The 26789-nt window shown below is 41.1% G+C and overlaps 2 protein-coding genes across 2 annotated transcripts; both read left to right on the top strand.

The window, feature by feature from the left end:
* The first annotated feature begins 6125 nt into the window (after positions 1-6125).
* Positions 6126-7094, top strand: LOC118674188 (olfactory receptor 11H6-like). Its single transcript, XM_036345661.1, has one exon. It carries the CDS (start codon positions 6126-6128, stop codon positions 7092-7094), a length of 969 nt encoding a protein of 322 aa, XP_036201554.1.
* An 11353-nt stretch (positions 7095-18447) lies between these two features.
* Positions 18448-19407, top strand: LOC118664274 (olfactory receptor 11G2-like). The gene has a single exon (XM_036324234.1). It carries the CDS (start codon positions 18457-18459, stop codon positions 19405-19407), a length of 951 nt encoding a protein of 316 aa, XP_036180127.1. The 5' UTR covers positions 18448-18456.
* The last annotated feature ends 7382 nt before the right edge of the window (positions 19408-26789 follow it).

Here is a 26789-nt window from a genome sequence, read left to right as displayed (position 1 = left end):
CTTACCTTCCTACAAAGTTACAACAGGAAAACAGCTTCCCCTACACGCAAATCTGTCAGACACCAAACAAATTTGTGTGTGCTTCTGCCACCTTGTGGTCATATCTATTCTCCTTGTTCAGTTGGGGAACAGTGCCCCTTCCAACCCCAGTTTTTGGCTCAGTGAGTGAGAGTTCCACACTTTTTTTTTTTTCAGGAAAAAATACCAATTTCTTCAGTTAATAGAGTCAGAGTATTTGTAGCCCCATGGCATAATTCTGGGATTTTGCTGACCAATCCGCAATCCAGAATTCCTTCCCCCCGCCCCCCCACCTTTGTCTGCTGTCAGCTAATGAACCTTAGAAAATATGGTTCATTATTGTCAAAGTTGATGAAAACCTCAAGTTCTCATTAACCTTACTGTTTCCCATTATGGTTTTTTATTTCATTGACGTTATCTGGATAGTTTTCTTTTTTTCTTGACACATCTTAGATTCATATAATGGAATTTCAGTATTGAAAGAAATTTGCTTCTGATGCTTAAATCCTTTCTGCCACTTTCCCAGTGTGTACCTAACAAAGTCCTGATATAAAGCAGTCTTCTGAAGCAGCCTGTGCCATCATCAGGTAGGTTTCTCTGTAAGAAAGTTATCCTCCATATTGAGTTACAATGTGTTCCCCTATAACTTTTAACTATTACTTTTAATTCTGAACTTTGGGGACCAAATGGCACAAACTGTATCATTCTTAAATAATTACCCTTTCTTTATTTCTGCAATTTAAATATCCCAGTTCCTTCCACTGTGACTCATTTTCCGTACTTCTCAGCCCCTCTAAGTCCAAGTGCACTGCAGTTTGCCCAGGTACTGTTTAACCCAGAACTTGTAAAGGCTGTGTGTCTGATCTCTGTAGAATCAAACAGGATGAGATCATTCCCTCCATTTATACATTCTGAAGTCACATTGTGGCAAAATGTTGATTAAAATGTTTGATTTGCTTTTCTCTGGCTGAAATGAGACTAAAAGGGCAAATTCACAAAACAAGTGAGGTAGCAGTTGACAGTCAAGTCCTCATGGGACGAATGCAAAAACCCCAAGATTACCACAGCAGACCTGGGGCTGGAATATGTATAGAATTATGGAAAGAATGGAATAGATGAAGTGAGTCTTGGAAGTGTTTTATAAATTATTGGAGGCCTGGTGCATGAAAATGTGCACTCGGGGGTCCCTCAGCCTGGCCTGTGCCCTCTCGCAGCCCTGGAGCCCTCAGGGGATGTCTGACTGATGCAGGGAGCAGGCCTAAGCCAGCAGTTGGACATCCCTAGCACTGCCGCCTGCGGAGGCGGGAGAGGCTCCCACCATCACTGTTGCTTGCGCTCACCAGCCATAAGCCTGGCTTCTGGCTAAGCTGTGCTCCCTCTGTGGAGCACACTGACCACCAGGGGGCAGCTCCTGCATTGAGCGTCTGCCCCCTGGTGGTCAGTGTGTGTCATAGTGACCGGTCGTTCTGTCATTCAGTTGATTTGCATATTGGCCTTTTATTATATAGGATTTGCAATAACTAACTTTTGCCTTTCTATTCTTGGGCTTTGTAGAACCCTTTGCTTTTACATCTTCACTTCTAAATCCAGTTTCATCTCTTCTGTGGGAAAACACAGCTGCCTTACTATAAATATAGATCGACACTTCTGCGTATAGTTCAGATTCTTTTTTTATTCATGTGTTTACATTTGTATAGTTCATATTCTGCTCTAAGGTTTAAGGCCAACTTATTCTTCAGCTTAGACTCAAGCCTCCTCCTCTTTCCTGATTCCCTTGGAGGTTGGACCAATTTAGACCTCAGTTAAAGGAATACTTTCTGAGATTTGGCCAAAATGTCCTCATTGTTATCTCTAGTTGAGGCCACTGGGGAAAGTTGGGTAACCCAGGAGGCTCAGAAACAAACCTTGACACATTTATTAAAATGTGTGCATGGTCTTGAGCTCAGCAGAAGGCTTACTGCTCACACAGAGTGCTCTGGGTCACCACCCCTCCACGATGGGCTGCCCAGGACAGAGCAGCCGTGGCTCACAGTGTGTCGGCTACATACTTTCTTTTAGAGGCAGAGGTGTAACTGGTCCTTCCTAACTCAGGAAAGACCACAGTGCCCTTTACAATTGCATGTAATTATCTTTTCATACTGTTTAAATTATATGTTCATTCTGTAAGCGTCAAGTAATTGCTATTCTTGATATTACTTTCCAACACTCACCCCCTTTTGAAAGCCTTTTAAGAAACTTGGATGCCAGCACCATTGTGCTGGTTTTGCTGCACACTTTCTCTTGCTGAAATGAGAGGACAAGAAAACTGAGGCTGGCTGCACATTCCGGGAGAGAGAAACCCAAATTTGGATGTCTGTCCTCTACTGGATTCTGTAATTCTCACACAACAGCTTCAGGTAAGGCACAGCTTGGATTACATATAATGTCTTTTTCATCTTCCTTTAAAAGTGTTGTATTTTCTCCACATAAAATGTAAATTAGGGTTAAAAAGGTGAAAGGTATCCAGAAAATAGTCATAGTATGTAAAGTACAGCATAGGGAATATAACCAATACTGTTGTAATAACTATGTATGGTGTCAGATGGGTACTAGGTTTATTGGTGTGATTACTTGACAAGGCATAGAAATCTGTAATCATTATGTTGTACACCTGAAACTAATATAATATTGTATGTCAACTATAACTGAAAAATAATTTTAAAAAATAAAGTTAGTCTAAGATTGAAAAAAATGTAAATTAGGTTTTCTATATTAGAAGTTGATTAGATTCTCAACTTTATAACATAGTCTCCAGAATCAGTTCTGGTCTCAATAAATGTTGTTATATGTGTTTTATTTATAAATATCTAAGTAAATATATTTAATAAAAATAACAATATTTTACTTGACTTCAGATATTAACTGAACCAAAAACCACATAAGCCAGGAAAATTTGTGGAATGGCAGCTTTATTCTATAACTTATTACTTATTCAAGTCACATATACCAGATTTCTTAACTCTGAATATGGGGCAGAAGAAAATACTAGGCAATAAGAGAACATTTTTCTATTAAAGCACATTGGCTAGCTACATGGGAAATAAATGTCAGTTACAGACTATACCCACATGTTCTTTAAGAGGGAACAATCTAAAACAGTTCACTATTTAAAATAAGAGGAAAAGATTATAAAAGCATTTAATAAAAATATTTAAAGATATGGACAACCAGTTATACAGACAGAAGACAGCAAAAAGCAGTGTGTATACATAACACACATACACACCATTAGAGCATGATTATAATGTAGCAACAGTAAGAGAGCATGGAGCACAAAGTAGAGTGGATAAAGGGGACACAAAGAAAGATGAAGTGATTCAGAGAGAGAGGTAGCTTGGATGGCATTGCCTGAAGTAGGCTCCTGTCATGGATATCCTCCTATTTACTGAGGTGTAGCCCCTAGCAAAGTCCTTGTTACCTTGCTTTTCTTTTTTTCTTATTTTTGTTTGAGGAGAGGGAGTTGCTTGTTTGTTTTTGTTAGCAAACTGGAGATTTCAATCTTTGTATTCTTTTTTTTTTTCCTTTTTTCCCCTGAGAACAAGCATATAGGGCATGTTCATTGATTAAGAAAACAAATATTTAATAAATACCTGTAATATACCAGACACTGTCCTAGATTCTGGGAATAATTCAATGAGCAAAAAATGTTCCTCTCCTCTTATTTCCAGGTGATTGAGACCAAAAATACATACTAAGTATATAATACAATGCCATGTAGTGATATGTGCTTTGAAGAAAACTAAAGCAGGATTGGAAAACAGGGTAGCAAAGATGGGCTAAACTAGGGAGGGCCTCTCTGAGTCCTGATTTTTACCAGAAATCTGAATAAGGCCACGTAAGGCATGTGAATATTAGTGAGGAAGAGAGAGACACTACAGGCATTGGTATGGGCCACACTTAGCACAGTCAAGTATCAGCGGCTGAAGAAGAAAAGTGGTAAGAAATGAGGGCATGGAGGAAGGACTCATTGTCTGTACAGACTGGGTAAGGAATTTGGGACTTATCCTAAGTGTGTTTAAAAGATTGAAAACAAGTAATTGACATCAGATTTTTTAAATTATCCATCTAGGTACTATGCAGGTAATAGTCTCTAAATATGTAAGTATGGAAATAGGTAACTTCAGAGGTGTTGGCAGTAGTTTGAGGATTTCATGGTGAAAGCTGATGGGACTGCTAAAAACTATTCAGATTCTGAATGTTTTGAACATGAAGCCTAGTGGATTTGTTTATGGTGCTGGTGTAGAGTACTGGGAGCGGTGGTAAAGACATAGCCAAAGTTTGTGGCCTGAGCAAATGGAGGTGCCATTTAATGATGTGGCAAAACAGTAAGAATCAATCAGTTTGAGGTTGGAAGAATAAAAAGTTTAGAAATGGGCATATTGTGTTTTAGTTATGTTATAGTCCAAACAGAGATGTTGAGTAAGAAAATTGGTGGATAAATTCAGGTTGCAGAAGAGACTTCATAGGTAGGGAGACAAAATTCGGCTTCATCCCGCATGGATGGTTTTTATGTCAAGGGCTAGATGACAGATCACATACAGGGAGAGCATAGTAGGAGAAGGAAAATATCAGGGATTAGGTCCTACAAAACACATTTATAGGTCAGGTAAACCAGGAGGAACTCTAACATAGGAGCCTCAGATAATGTGTGTGTGTGTGTGTGTGTGTGTGTGTGTGTGTGTGTGTGTGTGTATAATATATATATAGTATATATATTATATAGTATGTGCATATACTAGTATATACATATATGTACATATGTATATATGTATATGTGTATATATATATATATTTATATATATATATATATGAGAGAGAAATGAGAATGAATAGTCCATGGACAGTAATGTAATTCAAATCCCAGAGTGCTTTTAATGATGTAACACTGTAGTTTTATTTTGTTTGCTCTATGTGGCAAAATGTAGATATTGTCACGAGGTATTTTACGAGTATCTGATAAATTTCAACTGAGGACTGAAGCCTGTGTACTGTAGGTGGTTTGTAGTCTGGACCTCATTCATTCACACCAATTTCGTGTAAAATGTTTACTTAAGGGGACAGTGCATGGAGCTTACTCCTCTTCAGCAACAAGACTTTAATTGCAAAGAGGACCAATGTAAAAGTAAAGAGTGTTTTACAGAATTGTGTATATGTCACTAAACCCTGAGAGAAATTAACAATGCAAATGCAAATTGTGGAATTTCTTTCATGGAATCTTTCCAAATAAGAGGGCACACAAATGTTGGAATTGACCTTACTGTAAACAATCATTGATTAAAAGTGATTTCCTTATCTCTTTCCAACATTCTTAATACTACATAGAAAGAAACCCCATAAGAAACTATGCATGTGATAGCATTAAAAATTACAATTGTAGCCCTAACCGGTTTGGCTCAGTGGATAGAGCGTCGGCCTGCGGACTGAAAGGTCCCAGGTTCAATTCCGGCCAAGGGCATGTACCTCGGTTGCAGGCACATCCCCAGTAGGGAGTGTGCAGAAGGCAGCTGATCTGTTTCTCTCCCATCGATGTTTCTAACTCTCTATCCCTCTCCCTTCCTCTCTGTAAAAAATCAATAAAATATATATATTTAAAAAAAAAAAATTACAATTGTAAACAAACTCTTCTTTATGGCTATTCATTCTTGCAATGTTTTCTTCTATTAACACAGAGCTTAAACTGTACAATTGTTTGAACCTCCCTATGGTGGGCCCAGACTGATGTTTCTGAATTAGTTTAAAAGCCTCTGAATGGCAAGAGAGCATCTACCTTATTTTATGTAGTATTGAGGATACCAAACAAAGGTGGGTGTTTAATGGACCATTATGGTCATGGTGATCACAATGGTAAGGCTGTAATAAGCACCCACCCACCCCCAAGTTTTTTATTTTCTCCCACTACTGGCATCACATTAGAACAAAGAATGCTGAAAAATCTTTAAGCAATCTAAAGCTATGGTGCTGACTGAATTGTAAAGAAATGCAGAGAACATCTTAATGAGAAAATTTCTGTAGAGTAATTTGTAACATGGCAATGTTTTGTTATTGCAATTTTAGGAGAGAAAAAAAAAATGAAAGACCTGGGAAGGAATAATCACTCTGACCCTGTGAGTGTGTTCATTCTTCTTGGATTCCCTTGTACTTGGGAGATCCAGGTCCTCCTCTTCTCATTCTTCTCTGTGATCTATGTCCTAACACTCATTGGAAACCTTTGCATTATCTGTTCAGTGTGGTGGGACCACCATCTCCACACACCCATGTACATCCTGCTGGCCAATTTTTCATTCCTGGAGATCTGGTATGTCACTTCTACTGTCCCCAATATGCTAGCTAACTTTCTCTCTGAGACCAGCACCATCTCCTTCTCTGGCTGCTTCCTACAGTTCTACTTCTTCTTTTCCATGGGCACCACTGAGACCTTCTTCTTGTCTGCCATGGCCTTTGACAGGTACCTTGCTATCTGCAAGCCCCTGCACTACCCCACTGTCATGACAGTTCCACGTTGCATCAGAATGGCAGCCTGCTGCTGGGTGTGTGGCTTCTCCTGTTTTCTCCTCCCAGTTTATCTCATCTCCCAGCTTCCTTTTTGTGGCCCCAATATTATTGATCATTTTTTATGTGACCCAGGACCCCTTATGAAGTTGTCCTGTGTGCCAGCTCCTGCCACTGAGATCACCTGTGCCGTCTTTAACTCGGTCCTGATTTTCTCCACCTTCCTCTTCATTACCGGCTCCTACGCCCTCGTGATCATAGCTGTGCTAAAGGTTCCCTCAGTAGAAGGCCGGCAGAAGGCCTTCTCCACCTGTGGCTCCCACCTGGCCGTGGTGTCCCTGTTCTATGGCTCCATCATGGTGATGTACGTGAGCCCAACAGCAGGCAATCCAGCAGGGATTCAGAAAATTGTGACTTTATTTTACTCTGTGTTAACTCCATTTTTCAATCCCTTGATCTATAGCCTCCGGAATAAGGAAATAAAGAAGGCCCTGAGAAAACTGCTGAGGATTGTGAGATTTGGTCAAAGACAGCCTCTCAAGAACTAGAATCGATATATGTGCAGTACATATGGTGATATAAAATTATAGGAAGTTAATAGTCTTGAGTAAATTTGAGAAACAAATATGTTGCCTATATTTCCTGGAATATACTAGTATTTAGAGATGGGTTTTAATGAAGCAAGTAATAAATAAGATCTTACCAGACCTGTCATAAATCATTTATTTGTACTAGGCTTCACTATATTAATATTCCTGTATATGTCATATGGAAACAGAAAAATGCCAGATATTCTCAGGCATTTTTGAAGAAAAAAAACATATACAAGCCAAAGGTCAACTGGTCCATCACTATCTTTTGCAGATTTCAGTAAATTTGTCCCCATCCCCCAGTTTCATAGTGATTAAATGCCCAGAGTCCTCATCACTATCTACTTATACACACCACACACACACACACACACACACACACACACGTACACGCACACACATGCATCATACAAACATGCTACTATGTGCTTCTCCTCCCACTCCTGAATCTACCTGCTGTCTTGTTCAATCACGTCAATCTAGATGTGAGACTCATACCCTCCAACATTTTATCTAAAACCCAAACTCATTCCAGCTCTGTGTGAGTTTATTAGCCTGACTGCAGGTTGGGGTTAGGGAAAGTCAGAGGAAGGGCCACCATGATGAACACCCCATCAATCTCTCATAGTATACCTGGTGCTGCCTTTTCCTATCTTCCCCATCCTCTTCTCCCCACCCACAAGAGTAGCCAGAATATCTTGCCTTTTCTTATTCAGAATAATTTTGTTTATCTGCAGACCCTTTGAAATTCTTCCTCAAATGGACTTTTCAAAAAAATTTCTTCTCAGGAAAACTAGTTCTTGAGCAGGTTCTTATGAAAATAGTTTTCTCCAACTGGTTACTTTTTTAGGTTCTCAAACCTTGATGCATTCCTTCTTTATCTTAGTACCGCCACTCAGTGCAAAAGAATAAATGTACTGAAACAAAATAGAGGTGAGACCTGGAAACAAGATTATAAAACAATATTCATATATTAAGTGCTTCATAATTTTTAAAGTGCTTTCTCCCTATTTTTATTAGAATGAACATTAACCATGCAGAGAGGATAGTGTGTGTGAGTCTGAGAATAGAAATAAGGTAGTATTGCCAATGTCTGAAATGAGGTTTGTTACTTGCCAGTTAATTTTCAAAGTGGCCTGGAATCATCATATTGCATCTTAGTTAATAAGTCCTACTCTGAGAGAACAGAGATTCATTTACTAGTGAAATTGTGCCCAGTTCTTAGGAGCACAAAAAGACCAAATTCACCAGTCTATCTTAATTTTAGCTATACAAAGATGAAAGTCAGGCTCTATGTGAGATGATAGCATGACTTATTTTAAAACTTGGGTGCAGGGCCAAAGCTAGTCTATGAACTCTTTATATAAATCACAGAAATAACAAAGCAGCCCTAGCTGGTTTGGCTCAGTGGATAGAGTGTCAGCCTATGGACTGAAGAGTCCTAGGTTCGATTCCTGTTAAGGACACATGCCCGGGTTGCAGGCTTGATCCCCAGTAGGGGGTGTTCAGGAGGCAGCCAATCAATGATTCTCTCTTATTATTGATGTTTCTATCTCTCCCTCTCCCTTCCTTTCTGAAAACAATAAAAACATATTTTAAAAAATAGCAAAGCAGCCCCTCAGCTGCAAGTCTTGTTCAGAAGTGCCTTTATGCACACCTTCCTCAGGAAGGACCCGCACACACATCAGAGCGCACATTTCTGCTCCCAGGGCACAGGTCAGGGGACAGTCGCAACTCCTACTGAACAGATTCCCTGATGCCAGGAGCAACTTGCAGTCTTATCCAATATCCCTTGGTAGAGGAGAGAAGAAGTGAGCCATAGGCAGCCTTCCCACATTCTTTCTTAGAGGTATTGAATGAAGGGAGAAGGTAAGTATTTAACCCCCCAACTCTCCTAAAAGAAAGAGGGAGAAGAAGCTAGGGATTAAACACAGCACATCAATTATTTCTTGAATTGAAACTCAGAATTTTCTCTCATCCTAGTACTTTTTTTTTAACCAAAGACCAGTAAATATTGGATGTGAATTCTCATAAAAATAATTTCAAAAAGTTATTAAAATCAATAAGAAAATTTAAAATGATGGCCAGATGCAAAGTAAGTATATAAAAGATAATAATCAGGAAGAAAATATAATGGAAGTAAAAGGCCATTTATAATAACACTAGAGGCCCGATGCATGAAATTTGTGCAAGAGTAGGCCTTCCTTCCCCCAACTGCTGGCACCGGCTTCCCTCCAGCACCCAGGACCCGGGCTTCCCTTGCAGCCCAGGCTTCCTCCAGAAGGATGTCTTGTCTAATTAGCATATTATGTTTTTATTAGTATAGATTGAAAATGTAATACACCTCTAAATAAATTCACCAAAGAGGAGTGATGTATGAGAAGAAAACTGCGAATATCTTGAAACAGTAAAACAAAAATATGAATAAATGGAGAGATCTACCATGTTTCTGAATGTAATAACTAAATGCTGTAAATCTGTCATTTCTTCCCAAATAAATTTTTAAATTTAATGAAAAGAAAGTAATAATATCAGAATTATACCTATCCAAATGTTCAGTAATTGGAGTAGTTAAGTGAATTATCATATGTCCAAATTATAGAATAACATACAAATATTAAAAATCATGTTTTAAAATATATTTGATGAGTTGGAAAATGAGTTAATGCTAACACTATAATGCTGCTTAATTTTTATTTTTCCAAAATGAAAACTTACATAATTGTTTCCAAACTTATTTTGTAATTAAGAAAATACAGGAAGAAGCATGAACAGACTGTTGAACCTCAGCAGGAAGGTGGGTGGGAAGAGAACAACCAATGAACTTGTGACCTCTTGGTTCACGGTTGACACTCAACCACTGACTGCGCTATAAAGCAAATCTTGATGGGCATAAAAGAAGGGATCAACAGGAATATAGTCATAGTAGCAGATCTACCCCATTGGCATCTTCCAGACAGAAAATCAAGAAGAAAACAGTGTCTTTAAATGGCATACTAGACCAAACGGATTTAATTAATTTTTAGAGCATTTCAACCCAAAGCAGCAGAATATACATTTTTCAATTACAAATGGCATATTTTCCAGGGTATAGACCATATGTTGGACAACAAAACAAGTCTCAATAAATGTAAGAAGACTGAAATCATATCAAGCATCTTCTCCAACCACAATAGTAAGAAACTAGAAATCAGTTACAATAAAAAAAAAAAAAACAGCTGAAAAACTTACAAACACATAGAGGTTAAATAACATGTTACTAAAAAATAAATAGGTTTTGCCCAGCTGATGTGGTTCAGTGGTTGAGCATCAATCCAAAAACCAGGAGTTCACAGTTCAATTCCCAGTCAGGGCACATGCCTGGACTGAAGCCTCAATTTCCAGTAGGAGGCATGCAGGAGGCAACTGATCAATGAATCTCTCTCATCATTGATGTTTCTGTCTCTCTATCCCTTCCTCTTTCTGAAATCAATAAAAAATATGCTATCTAATAAAAGAGTGATATGCAAATTAACCATCACTCCCTCACTCCATCACTCCCTCACTCCGTCACAAAGATGTCAGTGGCCACAGAGCTGGAGCAAGCAGGAGGCTTGAGTTGCCCCCAGGCGATAGAGGAAGCCAAGCTTCCTGCCTGCCCTGGCTGGCACAGGGCTCTGCTCAAGGCTACAAAGTTTCAATTATAGAATATAAATAAATCCCAGATACCTGCTTCCAGCCCACGGGTGTGGCCAGCCTGAAAACAGCCCTCAGCCCCTCACCCGGGCTGGCCAGGCACTCCAGTAGGGCCCCCAACCCTGAAGGGGGTGTGACCAGCCTGCAAACAGCCATCAGCCCCTCACCCAGGCTGGTCAGGCACCCCTGTGGGGACCCCCACCCTGAAGGGGGTGTGGCTAGCCTGAAAATGGCCCTCAGCCCTTCACCCAGGCTGGTCAGGCACCCCAGCAGGACCCCCACCCTGATCTGGGACACCCTTCAGTGCAAACCAGCCGGCCCCACCCATGCACTAGGCCTCTATCTAATCTAATAATAAACATGGTAATTGACTGTACCTTCGCTATGCTTCCCATTGGCTAATCAGGGTGATATGCAAATTAACTGCCAACTAAGATGGCGGTTAACCACCAACAAAGATGGCAGCTAATTTGCATACTGCAGGCAGGGTAGGACAGCGCAAGCTGCCATCCAGGCCCCCGTGTGTGACCTGGGGGCGGGGGCTCAGGCAAAGCGATTGCTGATCACCTTGCCTGAGCCCTCGCCCGCCCACCAGAGACACGGGGCCCACTCCCAATGTGACCCCGGGGGCGGGCAGGGGCTGGGGTGAAGGCAAGCGGTGCCGATCACCTCACCCAAGCCCTCGCCTGCCCACCGGAGACACGGGGCCCAGAGAGAGAGAGAGAGAGAGAGAGAGAAAGAGAGATTTAGAAAGAGAGGCAGAATTTGGCATCCCACATCCCTCCCTGATTGACCACTGCGATTCCCAGCCAGTGAGGACTGCCTTCAGGCCACAGCTGCAGGTCCCTTACCCCCACCCCAGGCCTGAGAGCACAGTGTTGGGCAGGGGCACCGAGGGGTTCGGGAATGCAGCGCAAGGGGCCGGCACAACATGGGGGTGGGTGGGCTGTGTTTACACTGCCAAGTTCCCCACTTCTGCCCTGGCCCACGCATCCCTCCTCCTTCCCCTCAGAGGCCCAGCTCCTGCCTACATGCTTGCTGGGCAGGCCCAACTGCACTGGGAAGTGAACCATGGTGATCAGAATGGCCACTTCCTGGGATGGGACGGCCAGACCACGGCGATTCATGAGGGCTATGAGGCCTGTGGGGCATGCGCAGCCCTCAGGGGGCGGGGGTGGTCGGCCAAGCCAACTCTGGCTTCAGTGGGGCCTGTGGGAGCCCATTGAGGCCACTCCAACCCCCACAGGTCCCGGGCGGATGGTGGCTCAGTGGAGAGCAGTGTCTCCATGCATGGTGCCCAGGGGCGGCTGTGAGCTGCTGCAACCCTGCCCCATGCTTCAGGGAGGGGGAGAAGGCTTGTAGCCACCAGCACCCTAGGCTGCACCGCCTGGCCTGTGCCTCAGCCTGCCAGGTTGGCAGGGTCCAGAGCAGGTGACCTGCTCCCTTCCCCCAGTGGTAGAACAGGGAGGAGAGCGATGGGTGCAGGGAGGGGACCTCAGCTGGGATCCTCCTGGTGTGGGGAAGGGGCCTAGCCTGGGCCCAGTGGGGAGCTTAGGAAGTCTGGCTAAGCAGGTGTTGGTTCATACCAACTCTTACTCTGCCATCTTCCTCCAGCTCTTCAAGCTAGCCCCCCTTCCCCACCTGTCCAGGGGAATGGGCTCTGGGTGACCTCCCTGAACTCAGACTGTGGACCCAGAGACCTCAAGGAAGAGTGCAGGGGCTGGTGCAGAACTACCAGGGCACAGTTGCTTCGGTGTCTCAGTGAAGTTTGCAACTGACCCAAGGAGGAAACCCCAGAGGGGAAAGGCCGGGAGGCATGAATTGCCAGCACTTTAGACACTTGAAAACAGCTCCACTTGGAATGTGAGGCAGTTGTATGTTCAGCTGAGAAGTGAGGGGGCTGAACTCCACCATTGCTGGGCTCCTGTCAGTCCGAGGCCCAAGCGTCCACCACAACAACGAAAGAACAGAGCAAGGGGCCCGGAGGAAGGGAGGACAATTGAAGAAAACTGTCTAGACTTTCCCCAGCCCTCTCCTTCTTTCTGCTGCCTACAAGAGCTCCAGGCCCAGCCACAGTTCTGTCTCCACCTTTTAGTCCCCTACTCTCCAACCACAGAGGAAAGAAATAAGGAAGGATGCTGTGCTGCCTTCAGAAAGTATCTATATACCTGATCGGCCAGTTGCCTTCCACAGAGGGAGGCCAGACTGCAGCTTAGGCCTGCTCCCCACAGGGACATCAGTAGGACATCCTGTGAGGGCTCCCATACTGTTAGAGGGGGCAGGCTGGGCTGAGGAATGCCCCCCAAGTGCACAAATTTTTGTGCACCGGGCCTCTGGTCCTATATAATAAAAGGGTAATATGCAAATTGACCCTAACAGCAGAACAACTGGGAATGACTGGTCACTATGACACATACTGACCACCAGGGGGCAGATGCTCAATGCAGGAGATGCCTCCTGGTGGTCAGTGCGCTACCACAGGGGGAGCTCTGCTCAGCCACAAGCCAGGCTGATGGCTGCCGGCACAGCAGTGGTGGTGAGAGCCTCTCCCACCTCCTCAGCAGCACTAAGGATGTCCGACTGCAGCTTAGGTCTGCTCCCTGCTGGCAAGTGGACATCCCCCGAGGGCTCCCGGGCTGCCAGAGGAATGTCTGACTGCCAGCTTAGGCCCAATCCCCCAGGGATCCCGCCTAAGCCAGCAGGTGGACACCCCCCCCAAGGGGTCCCAGACTGTGAGAGGGCACAGGCCGGGCTGAGGGACCACCCCAAGTGCACAAATTTTTGTGCACTGGGCCTCTAGTATTAAATAAATAAATAAACAGGTTAACAATGAGATCAAGGAAAAAACAAAAGATACCTTGAGACAAATGAAAATGACTATTGTACTAAGCAAAATAAGCCAATTAGAGAAAGACAAATATCATATGATCTCACTTATATGTGGAATCTAATGAACAAAATAAAGTGATAAACAAAATAGTTCCAAAGGCATGGTTGCATGAAACAGAACAACAGATCTCAATGGGAAGGGAGGTGGAAAGCATGGCAAGAGATTAACTAAAGATCATATATGGATAACATGGACACCGACAATAGTGTGGGTAAAGAGGGGTTGGGTGGAGGTGGGCAAAAAGGGGGTAAAGGGAAATAGCTGTAATACTGACAACAATACATTTTTTTAAAAGAAAAGAAAAACACAATGATCCAAATTCTATATACACAGCAAAAACAGCCCTAAGAGGAAAATTCATAACATTACAGGTTTACCTCAAGAAACGAGAAAAATCTCAAATAAATAATCTTACCTTGCACCTCTTAAAGGAGCTAGAAAGAGAACAGCAAACAAAGCCCAAGGTGAGTATAAAGAAGGAAATAATAAAAATATATTATTATAAATGGATAAAGAAGATATATATAACAGAATATTATTCAGCCATAAGAAGGAAATCCTACCATTTGTGACAACATAGATGGACCTTAAAGGCATTATGCTAACTGAAATAAGTCAGACAGAGAAAAAAAAATATTGTGTGATATCACTTATTTGTAGAATCTTAAAAAGTTGAATAGAAACAGAGAGCAGATTTGTGGTTGCCAGTGGTGTGGGATATGGGAAATGGGGGAATGTTTGTCAAAAATACAAACTTTCAGTTGTAAAATGAGTAAGTTTGAGGGACTAACATGGTGATTATTGTCAACAACACTGTATTATATACTTAAAGTTGCTAAAAGGGAACATCTTTACTATCTCATCACAAAATAAAAATGATAATTCTGCAAGCTGATGGAGGTGTTAGCTAATGCTATGGTGGTAATTATTTTTGCAATATATATGTGTATCAAATACACTGTACATTTTAAACTCACACATTGTTATATGTCGGTTATATCTTGATAAATCTAGAAAAAAATCTTTTTAAATAAAAAAAAGTATAATGGAGTGCAAATGTTATAAAAAGAAGAAATGGAGATAATAGACTGGGTACCACACAGGGGACATTTTCCCCAGTTTATACTTCTCTAGCACACTGGCATCCCTGTTCTTTCCCTGACATGAAAAACACATTCCTTCTTTTTGTTCCTAGAATTAGCTGTTCCTTCTGCTGAAAATCCCTCTCCATGTCCTTTTGTTTTGTTCCCTCACTTTTTCAAGCCTCTGCTCAAATGCTAATATCTCTGTTAGGCTTTCCTTAAAACCATATTTAAAAGTCTAAGTCCTGCTATAGATGGCTCACTGGATAGAATGTCGGCCTGTGGACTGAAGGGTCCCGGGTTTGATTCTGGTTTAAGAGCATATATCTGGGTTGCTGGCTCAATCCCCAGTAGGGGGCATTCAGGAGACAGCCAATCAATGATTCTCATCATTAATATTTCTATTTCTCTCTACCTTCCTCTCTGAAATCAATAAAAATATAGTTTTTAAAATATTTTTTAAAAGTCCAAGTCCTGCCCATTTCCAATCTATCTCATTCTTACACTTCATTTTTCAAAAATGAAAAAAATATATACAATACACTTATTCATTTACTCATTTTATTTATTTTCTGTTTCTCTCCTCTCCCGCCCCCCATTGAATTTTTCTAGGTAAGCAGGATTTTTTTTTCTATTTTGTTTACCCTACTATATCCCTAGTATCTGTTGAGAACTCTATAAACATTATTAAATAGCCTATACAAGTCTTAGCACTTAAAATGTCATTTTTCTATCATAAAATTGCAACTGGAATGTCTCTAAGTAACAAATTTGAGAATACTAGTTAATAACTGTTTTTTCTTCTTCCAAATAGAAATGGGGAATTTAATGGTACATCTTTTTGTTGTAACTATTACAACAAACTATTACTATTTCATTATTCCCTAGGGACCTTTAGCAATGCCTGGTTACTAGAAGCACAAGAGATGATAAGAAGCTAGTTTGGTAAGCACATTATTCCTCAGGGATAGCAGGACTTGGGATTTCATTATAATTAAATAAAATTCAAAAATATCTCATCTGTTGAACAAATACTTTAAAAATACCAGGGAGATGCTCCCAAATCTCAAAAGCCATGACAAGGAAATAAATTTAGATGAAACCTTCATCTGTGCTTTCATCTTTACCATAAATATGAGTTTTCAATCTGCGAAGAAAAAAAAATTTTTAATTTACTCTTTGCAGCTCATGGAAGGTTACACACTGGATCATCCAATTCTGCAGAAGTTCCTCACATGCTTTTCACTCTGTGAGGTAACATTTTATTCCCCCTTTCTGACTTCTCTTCTTGGTATATATCCAAGGAGTGAGTTAAAACTTTGCATGCTCTATTATAAGAACTGACTTTTCTGCATAAGTGAATTTACTGGGAAGTGCTTTCTTCTTGCTCAGAAAGTGTAAATATCTGGTTAAAATCAAATTCAGACAGAAAAGTTGTAAAATATTAATTATTCTCTTGTTTCTCCTAATCTTGAGAAATATGCATTAATATAGCTCTCTTATCCTTTTTAAATATTAATGACTATTGTTTACAAAGAGGCCTGGAGATTTTATGTAAAAATGTATAACTGATAAATTTCCAGAGGTAGATTTATTATCAATATAACAATCAATTTTTTCTCAATAGAGAAAATATGAAAAATTTCTGATACACTCATATCATATCTCTCCAACACATATATTGCTCTTAAATATATTGTTAATTTAATAAGAGTTATGTAAAATAGCTCTTCCTTAAATGACAAAACCATTCAGTATCTTCATGCTTTCTGTTTCTTGCATATATAGGATCTTCTTTGGATTGTGACTTTCTACAGTTTGTACTCCCAAGAAATACTGTAACCGAAGACCAAAGCAGGGTGAATATTGACACTCATTTACCACTATTAGGGGTCCAATTATCAATGAAAATGACTAATTAAGAGTGCTTAGAGTAGGGTACAACAAGGTATCAGAACACAGATCAGAGTGTGAAAGATAGCAACTAAGACCTGTGTGGCAGCTAAATGGGCTTTTTCTTCAATAAAAGCAGCAGAATAATTTGTGGGCACCCCATCAGGGTAGTTTTGAAACATTCATATAAATTGCCTCTTACATTAATATTATGCCTTTTCTCTCTTCTGTATGTCTTGTACTCACTCTATGTACTTAACTATAATTTAAATGTTCTTAAGTTAAAGCACTCTATTTTCCAAACCTAGCAAATGGCCAAGATTCACTAGCTCCATAGCTTGCATGTCTGGACAAGATGATATTCGTTCTTTTTCAGATAGGGTACAACCACCTCAGGTGAGAAAAATCATACAATTATTCACAATAAAAAATCCTAAATATTTTTTTAAACTTACTTCACAATCACAACAAATCAAGAGGGATCTATGTCTTCCAGGACAACACACACACACACACACACACACACCAAAGCAAAAAGACTTATAATTTGAGAAATTCTGGTGCCTGCCTTACATTGCCACCTGATATGATGTTATTGCTATGGGAAACAAATAGACTGACCTGTCACATTGCATTCAGACTCGATACAATCTACATAGCCCCAAGAGCAACGAGAATACACACACAGCTGTTCTTCCACTTTAGATGGCAAACATGATAGTAGGCCTCTGAAGAAACAAGATGTGCAAAAGCTTTGATTGAGTAACAACAAACTGGGAGCAAGGGGAGAGCAGGCATGAGTGAAGCAAGCCATTTCATGTTTCAAGGTTGTCTCCAAAGAAAATGCCTAGAATGGGTATACATATGTGCAGGAGGTATGTGTAAAAAGAGAAGAAAGACCACACATAGACAGCCGCTGTGAAACTAATATGGAAATTTCATGCACACAATCAAAAAACGTTCCTCTGCTTCACAACATTTTGTGGAACATTGGCCAACTCTAGTCACAGTCGGTAGTCCAGTCCCTCAGAGCAGTGCTCTCCCTAAGTCAGCTGCCCGACGTAGCATGTTTCATTCTCACATTCACTAGAGACTGTTTCAAAATGTTCAACCAGCAAATTTTAGGTGCCAAAGTGTAGGGCTCTTCCCCAGGATGTGGGGCTGAATCCAACAGCTGGATAGAGAGAAACCATGTCTTGTATTCCAAACATATATATAATATACCATCTATGCTGGCCCCAGAGAGGCCCTTTGGGTCATTACTTTACAATACCACTAACAAGCACAAAAAGGAGTATTCCCTGTGCCCTTAACTGTAACTCAGTGAGACAGAACCTTTTGAAATGTCTTAGTGTAAGTAGTATTTTATTTGTTATTATTATCAATAATACTAATTGCAATAAATTACTTTTGCGTAATGCTTTAGAGATAAATTTTACATACAGAGATTTGAATGTACTATAATCTATATGGTAAACAGATGAGAAAATAGAAAAGTAGAAGTTAAGTGACATACTCAAAACTACAAAATAGTACTCATGTGTAATCCAGTATCCTCACCCGGTTTAATGATTGCCCCGAGACAAGTTTTTACTTATTTGCATCTTACCAAAATGAAATCATACTTTGGAAACAGATTGTGGTGATCAGAGTTTTGTTGCCTTAACAGAAACCTCATTGTTTATTTAGAAAATTGTAAAGAAATTTGGTGTTTTCAGGGAGAACCAGCACTCTCCATTAAAGTGCAATAGCCATTGTCATCTCCGTGTCTTCCAGACTAATGAATGTGTCCGGCAGAGAAACCAACTCCGTGAGTCACTTTATCCTCATGGGCTTTCCCTCGAGCCCAGAAATGCAGCTCCTCTACTTTGGGCTCTTCTTAGTAGCCTATACCTTGACCCTGATGGGGAACACAGCCATTGCCTGTGCTGTGAGGTGGGATTGGCGCCTTCACACCCCCATGTACATCCTCTTGGGGAATTTCTCTTTCCTGGAAATATGTTATGTCACCACAACCATCCCTAACATGCTGGCCAACTTCCTCTCCGCAAGCAAGTCCATCTCCTTTGTGAGCTGTTTTGCACAGTTCTACTTCTTCTTTTCTTTAGGGTGTGATGAGGGCTTCTTCCTTTGCATCATGGCTTTTGACAGGTACCTTGCCATCTGCCGTCCTCTGCATTACCCACACATCATGACTAAACAGCTATACACGGGCCTCATCATCTTTGGATGGTCGGGTGGATTTGTTCTTTTCCTAACCCCAGTTGTTCTCATTTCACAGTTGCCCTATTGTGGCCCAAATACCATCAACCATTTTATATGTGATCCTGTGCCACTGATGATGCTGTCCTGTTCAGAAGACACCACGACACAGTTCATTTACTCTACTTTCAATGCTATTTTCATGGTTGGCACATTTCTCTTTATCCTTTGCTCCTATGCTCTGGTGATTCTGGCTGTGCTGCGAATGCCCTCAGCAGCAAGCAAACACAAGGCTTTCTCCACTTGTGCTTCTCATCTGGCTGTGGTGATCCTGTTTTTTGGCTCTGTTATTGTGACGTATGTTAGTCCTGGATCTAGACACCCAGTGGAAGTACAGAAAATTGTGACCTTATTTTATTCTGTGATAACACCCCTCTGTAATCCTCTGATTTATAGCCTCAGGAACAAGGAGATGAAGGCTGCCCTAAGGAAAGTGTTTGGGGCTGAAATACATAGTCATAAAACATAAATCAGAAATAAGAGTAAAGCAAGTTTCGCCACAATCTATCTTAATAAGATATTAGCAAGTTTGTTTTCTAGAGAATTCAATAGTTTTGGTGAGGGAACAATAAAGCCGATTGTCATCTTAAATATCACCACTAGAGAGTGGGTTAGCCTTATTTAAGAAATAAAATTGTCTTAAGAAAACTGAACTCTTTATATATAAACAGTTTTTTAAAGGAAGTATAAATAAGTTTTGTATTTCAAAATTGGAGCAACATATAAGGATTAGCATAGGTCATAAACTTGTAAACAAATTCTCCTCCACTGAAAATTAGTGACTAAAAAGGATTTCTGTATGAAATAAGTCCAACCTTGCAAATGTGACCTTATCACATTATCTGCAAAGAATGATACATGTTTTCACTCTAAGGATTTTAAAAAACAAATAGCTCTAGCTGGACATTAAGTACAGTCATCCCTCAGTATCCAAGGGGAATTGGTTCCAGGACCCACCTTCCCCACCGCTACCCCCACAGATACCCATATCTGTGGATGTTCAAGTCCCTCATATAAAATGGTGCAGTATTTTTGTATAATCCATGCACATCATCTCATGTACTTTAAGTCATCTCTAGATTACTTATCCAGTCACGTGCCACTTAACATTTCAGTCAGTAATGGACTGCATGTACAATGGTGATCCCATCCTATATAATAAAAGCCTAATACGCTAAGTGTCCGGTTGGCGGGTTGTCTGTTCAACCAATCAAAGTGTAATATGCTAATGATATGCTAAGGCTGCTTAACCACTTGCTAGGATGTGCACTGACCACCAGGAGGCAGACAGTTGATCAGTCGACCAGTCACTATGATGTGCACAGACCACCAGGGGGCAAATGCTCCAACTGGTAGGTTAGTTTGCTGCTGGGGTCTAGCTGATCGAGACTGAGCAAGATGGGCTGGACATGCCCTGGAGCTCTCTTGTGGTCCCTCCCTGGCTGGCCAACCTCCCTGCCCCTCCCTGGCCTCGATCGTGCACCAGTGGGGTCCCTCAGCCCAGCCTGTGCCCTCTCACAATCCGGGACCCCTCAGGGGATGTTAGAGAGCCGGTTTCAGCCCAATCCTGTTCAATGCAGGAGCTACCCCCTGGTGGTCAGTGCACCTCCACAAAGGGAGCACCACACAGCCAGAAGCTGGACTCACAGCTGGTGAGCACAGTGGTGGTGGTGGTGGGAGCCTCTCCCACATCCGTGGCAGCACTAAGGATTTCTGACTGATGGCTTAGCCCATTGTCATCTTAAATATCACCACTACAGAGTGGGTTAGTCTTATTTAAGAAAATAAAATAAACCATCAGTTGAACATCCCCTGAGGGCTCCTGGACTGCAAAAAGGCAGAGGCCGGGCTGAGGAACCCCCCGCGCCCCTGAGTGCACTAATTTCGTGCACCAGGCCTCAAGTAAGACTATAATGAACTGAAAAATACCTATTACCTAGTGACATTGTAGCTAACACAATGTCATAGCAAAATGCATTACTCACATAATGTTTTGGTGATGTTAGTGTAAACAACCCTACTGCACTACCAGTCATCCTATATAATAAAGAGGTAATATGCAAATTGAACATCACTCCAACACACAAGATAGCCGCCCCCATGTGGTGAAAGATGGCCTCCCCATGTGGACACAAGATGGCCAACACAAGATGGCCAGCAGGGGAGGGCAGTTGAGAGGGACCAGGCTGGCAGGGGAGGGCAGTTAGGGGTGACCAGGCTGGCAGGGGAGGGCAGCTAGGGGCAATCTAGCCCGCAGGGAAGTGGTTAGGGGGTGATCAGGCTGGCAGGGGAGTGATTAGGGGGTGATCAGGCTGGCAGGCAGAAGTGGTTAGGAGTAATCAGGAAGGCAGGCAGGCAAGTGGTTGGGAGCCAGCAGTCCTGGATTGTGAGAGGGATGTCCGACTGCCCATTTAGGCCTGATCAAGGGATTCCAGATTGGAGAGGGTGCAGGCTGGGCTGAGGGACACACACACACCCGTGCATAAATTTCATGCACCGGGCCTCTGGTATAAAAATATAACACATATAATTATGTACAGTACATATACCTGATAACGATATTAAATTACTATGCTACTGGTTTGTGTATTTACTATATCATAGTTTTTATCATTAGAGTATATAACCTTTCTACTTATTAAAAAAAGTTAGCTGTAAGACAGTAGGTTGTATTATGCCAGCAGCAGTCTCATACATCTGTTTACCACATCTCTTGATTGAACCATTTTCTCTTGTGCTTGATTTAATCTCATGTTGTTTTGTACAGCAACATGCTGTACAAGCTTTTACCCTAGGAGCAATAGGCTGTACCATATACCCTAGGTATGTTGTAGGCTAGACTACCTAGTTTCAGGTAAGTGCACTCTATGATGTCCGCACAACAAAATTGCCTGAGTACTTATTTTTCAGAATGTTTCCTGTCATTCAGTAGTGAATAACTGTAATTTTAATACAATGTAAATGCTATGTAAATAGTTGTTATACTGTATTGTTTAGGAAATAATAGGAGAAAAATGCCTGTACACTTTCAATACAGATGCAAGCATCATAGGCCTAACTACACAGTACACATCAGCAACAACATAATTTTTTTCCAAATATTTTCAATCTGTTGTTGGTTTAATCCACAGATGCTGAACCTGCAAATACAGAGGACTGACTTCAGTATTTTAGAGAGCACTCAAAATAAGAATTAGGAATTGAGTGGCTATTGTTTGTATCCAATAGGATTGTGATAGATGCTAACTGTAAAGGGTCAGGCATTAGTCAGGACTTAACTCACTTTGCTGCAAATCCAATGTTAATTGACAGGTATTAGGACCATATTTTGTTTCAATATTTTTGCAGTGTGACATAGTTCATTATCCAAAATGTCTCTAAAGATCTTCTCGATCCGAAAGATGGCGGCGGTATAGGCAGACGCGTCCCAGGTCGTGTCCCTGAGCAAATGGAGTGAGCAGCTGAAACTAGTAACATCCACCCCGAATTGGCGAAATTCCTCAGCTGGCGGGAAGACGGTTTGCAGCCAGGAAGAGCAGAACTCCCCTGGAAAGGTAAAAAAACCAGGGATTTGGGCAGGAAAGTTTGCCAGACCTCTGAGCCCAGAGTCGGAGGGAGACCGCGTGGCAGACAGCCGCGTCCCTTGGGACAGGCACAGCCCCTAACAGGGGAAAGGAGAACCGCGGGATTCCTGGCGCTGCCTGGGGAATTGAGAGCTCGGTCTGTGATCACAGAGGACTGAGCCTAAAGGGGGCAGCCTGAAGAGCTGACCAGACCATGCAGTCCCGGTAAGAGAAGAAGCTTACAGAAACCAAGCCTTCCCCGTTTCCGCGGCCGGCGTTTGTTTGTTTGTTTCCAAGAATACTCTATCCAGCAAGGCTATCATTCAAACTTGAAGGGGAAATAAGAAGCTTCACAGACAAAAAAAGGCTAAAGGAGTTTATCACCACCAAGCCAGCAATGCAAGGAATGCTAAAGGGACTGGTATAAAAATAAGAAATAAAAAGCTCAGAAAGAAAACAGCCACACAAAAACAGAAATGCCTACAAACAAGTACCTTTCAATAATAACTTTAAACGTAAACGGACTAAATGCTCCAAACAAAAGACATCGAGTGGCTGAATGGATAAAAAAACATGACCCATACATCTGCTGTCTACAAGAAACCCACCTCATTAGAAGGGACTCACACAGACTGAAAGTGAAAGGATGGAAAAATATCTTTCAGGCAAATGGAAAGGAAAAGAAAGCTGGGGTAGCAATACTTATATCGGACAAAATAGACCTCAAAGTGAAGGCCATAACAAGAGATAAGGAAGGCCACTTCATAATACTAAAGGGATCAATACAACAAGAAGATATAATCCTGGTAAACATATATGCACCCAATGCAGGAGCACCCAAATTCATAAAAAAACTCCTGGAAGATATCAAAGGAGACATCGACAACAATACAATCATAGTAGGGGACTTTAATACACCACTGACAGCACTGGATAAGTCCTCTAGACAAATAATCAGCAAAGATACAGCAATCCTAAATGACTCACTAGATCAGATGGACTTAATAGACATCTTCAGAACACTTCACCCAAAAGCCAGGGAATATACATTCTACTCAAATGCTCATAGGACATATTCAAAAATAGACCATATATTGGGTCACAAGCAAAGTATCCCCAAATTCAAGAAAATTGAAATCATAAAAAGCGTCTTCGCAGACCACGATGGCATAATATTAGAAATAAACTACAATAAAAACAACCCAAAATACTCAAACACCTGGAAGCTGAATAGCATGCTATTAAATATTGATTGGGTTACTAATGAAATCAAAGAAGAAATTCGAAACATCCTGGAAACTAATGACAATGAAAACACAACAATCCAAAACCTATGGGACACAATGAAAGCAGTCCTGAGAGGGAAATTTATAGCTCTACAGGCCTATCTCAACAAACAAGAAAAAATGGTAGTAAATCATCTAACTCTACAACTCAAAGAATTAGAAAGAGAGCAACAAGAAAACCCCAGAGTGAGCAGAAGGAAGGAGATAATAAAGATTAGAGCAGAAATAAATGACATAGAGACCAAAAAAACAATACAGAAAATCAATGAAACCAAGAGCTGGTTCTTTGAAAGGATAAACAAGATTGACAAACCTCTAGCCAGACTCACCAAGAAGCAAAGAGAGAGGACCCAAATAAACAAAATCAGAAACGATAGAGGCGAAATAACAACAGACCCCACAGAAATACAAATGATTGTTACAAAATACTATGGACAGCTCTACTCCAACAAACTAGACAACCTGGAGGAAATGGACAAATTCCTAGAAAAATACAACATTCCAAAACTCAATCAGGAAGAATCTAAAAATCTCAACAGGCCAATAACTATGGAAGAAATTGAAGCAGTCATCAAAAAGCTTCCAGCAAACAAAAGCCCAGGACCAGACGGCTTCACAGGGGAGTTTTACCAAACATTCAAGGAAGAACTAAAACCTATCCTCCTCAGACTACTACAAAAAATTCAAGAGGAAGGAACACTTCCAAGCTCATTCTATGAAGCCAGCATCACCCTAATACCAAAACCAGGTAAAGACAACACAATGAAAGAGAATTACAGGCCAATATCCCTCATGAACATAGATGCCAAAATCCTCAACAAAATCTTAGCAAATCGGATCCAGCAGTACATCAGAAAGATCATACACCATGACCAAGTAGGATTTATCCCAGGGATGCAAGGATGGTACAATATCCGCAAATCAATAAACGTGATACATCACATAAACAAATTGAAAGAAAAAAACCACATGGTCATATCAATTGATGCAGAAAAAGCATTTGACAAAATTCAACACCCATTTTTGATAAAAGCTCTCAGCAAGGTGGGAGTAGAAGGATCATACCTCAACATAATAAAAGCCATATATGACAGGCCCACAGCCAACATCATACTCAATGGACAAAAACTAACACCATTTCCCCTAAGAACAGGAACAAGACAGGGATGCCCCCTCTCACCACTCCTGTTCAACATAGTACTGGAAGTGTTAGCCATTGCAATTCGGCAAGAAGAAGAAATAAAAGGCATCCAAATTGGAAAAGAGGAAGTAAAACTGTCCTTATTTGCAGATGACATGATATTATACATACAAAACCCTAGAGACTCCATCAAAAAGCTACTGGACTTAATACATGAATTTGGCAATGTAGCAGGATACAAAATTAACCCCAAGAAATCCGAGGCATTTCTATACACCAATAGTGAACTTTCAGAAAGAGAGATTATAAAAACAATCCCGTTTACCATCGCACCAAAAAAATTAAGCTACCTAGGAATAAACTTAACTAAAGAGGTAAAAGACCTCTACTCAGAAAACTACAGGACGTTGAAAAAAGATATAGAGGAAGACATAAACAGATGGAAGAACATACCGTGTTCATGGATTGGTAGAATCAACATCATTAAAATGTCCATACTACCCAAAGCAATCTATAAATTCAACGCACTTCCCATTAAAATACCAATGGCATACTTCAGAGATCTAGAACGAACTCTCCAAAAATTCATCTGGAATAAAAAAAGACCTCGAATAGCTGCAGCAATCCTGAAAAAGACCAAAGTAGGTGGGATCTCAATACCAGATATCAAGATGTATTACAAAGCCACTGTTCTCAAAACTGCCTGGTACTGGCACAAGAATAGGCATATAGATCAATGGAATAGAATAGAGAGCCCAGAAATCGGCCCGAACCAATATGCTCAATTAATATTTGACAAAGGAGGCAAGAACATACAATGGAGCCAAGATAGTCTCTTCAATAAATGGTGCTGGGAAAATTGGACAGATATATGCAAGAAAATGAAACTAGACCACCAACTTACACCATACACAAAAATAAACTCAAAATGGATAAAGGACTTAAATGTACGACAGGAAACCATAAAAATTCTAGAAGAATCCAAAGGCAACAAAATCTCAGACATATGCCGAAGCAATTTCTTCACTGATACAGCTCCTAGGGCACTTGAAACTAAAGAGAAAATGAACAAATGGGACTACATCAAAATAAAAAGCTTCTGCACAGCAAAAGAAACCATCAACAAAACAACGAGAAAACCCACTGTGTGGGAAAACATATTTGCCAATGTCATATCCGATAAGGGCCTAATCTCCAAAATTTATAGGGAACTCATACAACTTAACAAAAGGAAGATAAACAATCCAATCAAAAAATGGGCAAAGGACCTAAATAGACACCTTTCAAAAGAGGACATTCAGAAAGCCAAGAGACATATGAAAACATGCTCAAAGTCACTAATCATCCGAGAGATGCAAATCAAAACAATAATGAGGTACCATCTCACACCTGTCAGACCGGCTATCATCAACAAATCAACAAACGACAAGTGCTGGAGAGGATGTGGAGAAAAAGGAACACTTGTGCACTGCTGGTGGGAATGCAGACTGGTGCAGCCACTATGGAAGACAGTATGGAGTTTCCTTAAAAAACTGAAAATGGAACTCCCATTTGACCCTGTGATCCCACTTCTAGGAATATATCCCAAGAAACCAGAAACACCAATCAGAAAGGATATATGCACCCCTATGTTCATAGCAGCACAATTCACCATAGCTAAGATCTGGAAACAGCCTAAGTGCCCATCAGTAGATGAATGGATTAGAAAACTGTGGTACATCTACACGATGGAATACTATGCTGCTCTAAAAAGGAAGGAACTCTTACCATTTGCAACGTCATGGATGGAACTGGAGAGCATTATGCTAAGTGAAATAAGCCAGTCAATGAAGGAAAAATACCACATGATCTCACTCATTCA

The sequence above is a fragment of the Myotis myotis genome, unplaced genomic scaffold (assembly GCF_014108235.1).
Source record: "Myotis myotis isolate mMyoMyo1 unplaced genomic scaffold, mMyoMyo1.p scaffold_m19_p_1, whole genome shotgun sequence".
Classification (NCBI taxonomy): Eukaryota; Metazoa; Chordata; class Mammalia; order Chiroptera; family Vespertilionidae; genus Myotis; species Myotis myotis.
The sequence above is the reverse complement of the archived record's forward strand: the minus strand, read 5'-3'. Positions and strand labels throughout refer to the sequence as shown.

What these genes read in the sequence shown, in the direction of transcription:
- LOC118674188 (XM_036345661.1), top strand. Translation starts at nt 6,126, where the DNA reads ATGAAAGACCTGGGAAGGAATAATCACTCTGACCCTGTGAGTGTGTTC.
- LOC118664274 (XM_036324234.1), top strand. Translation starts at nt 18,457, where the DNA reads ATGAATGTGTCCGGCAGAGAAACCAACTCCGTGAGTCACTTTATCCTC.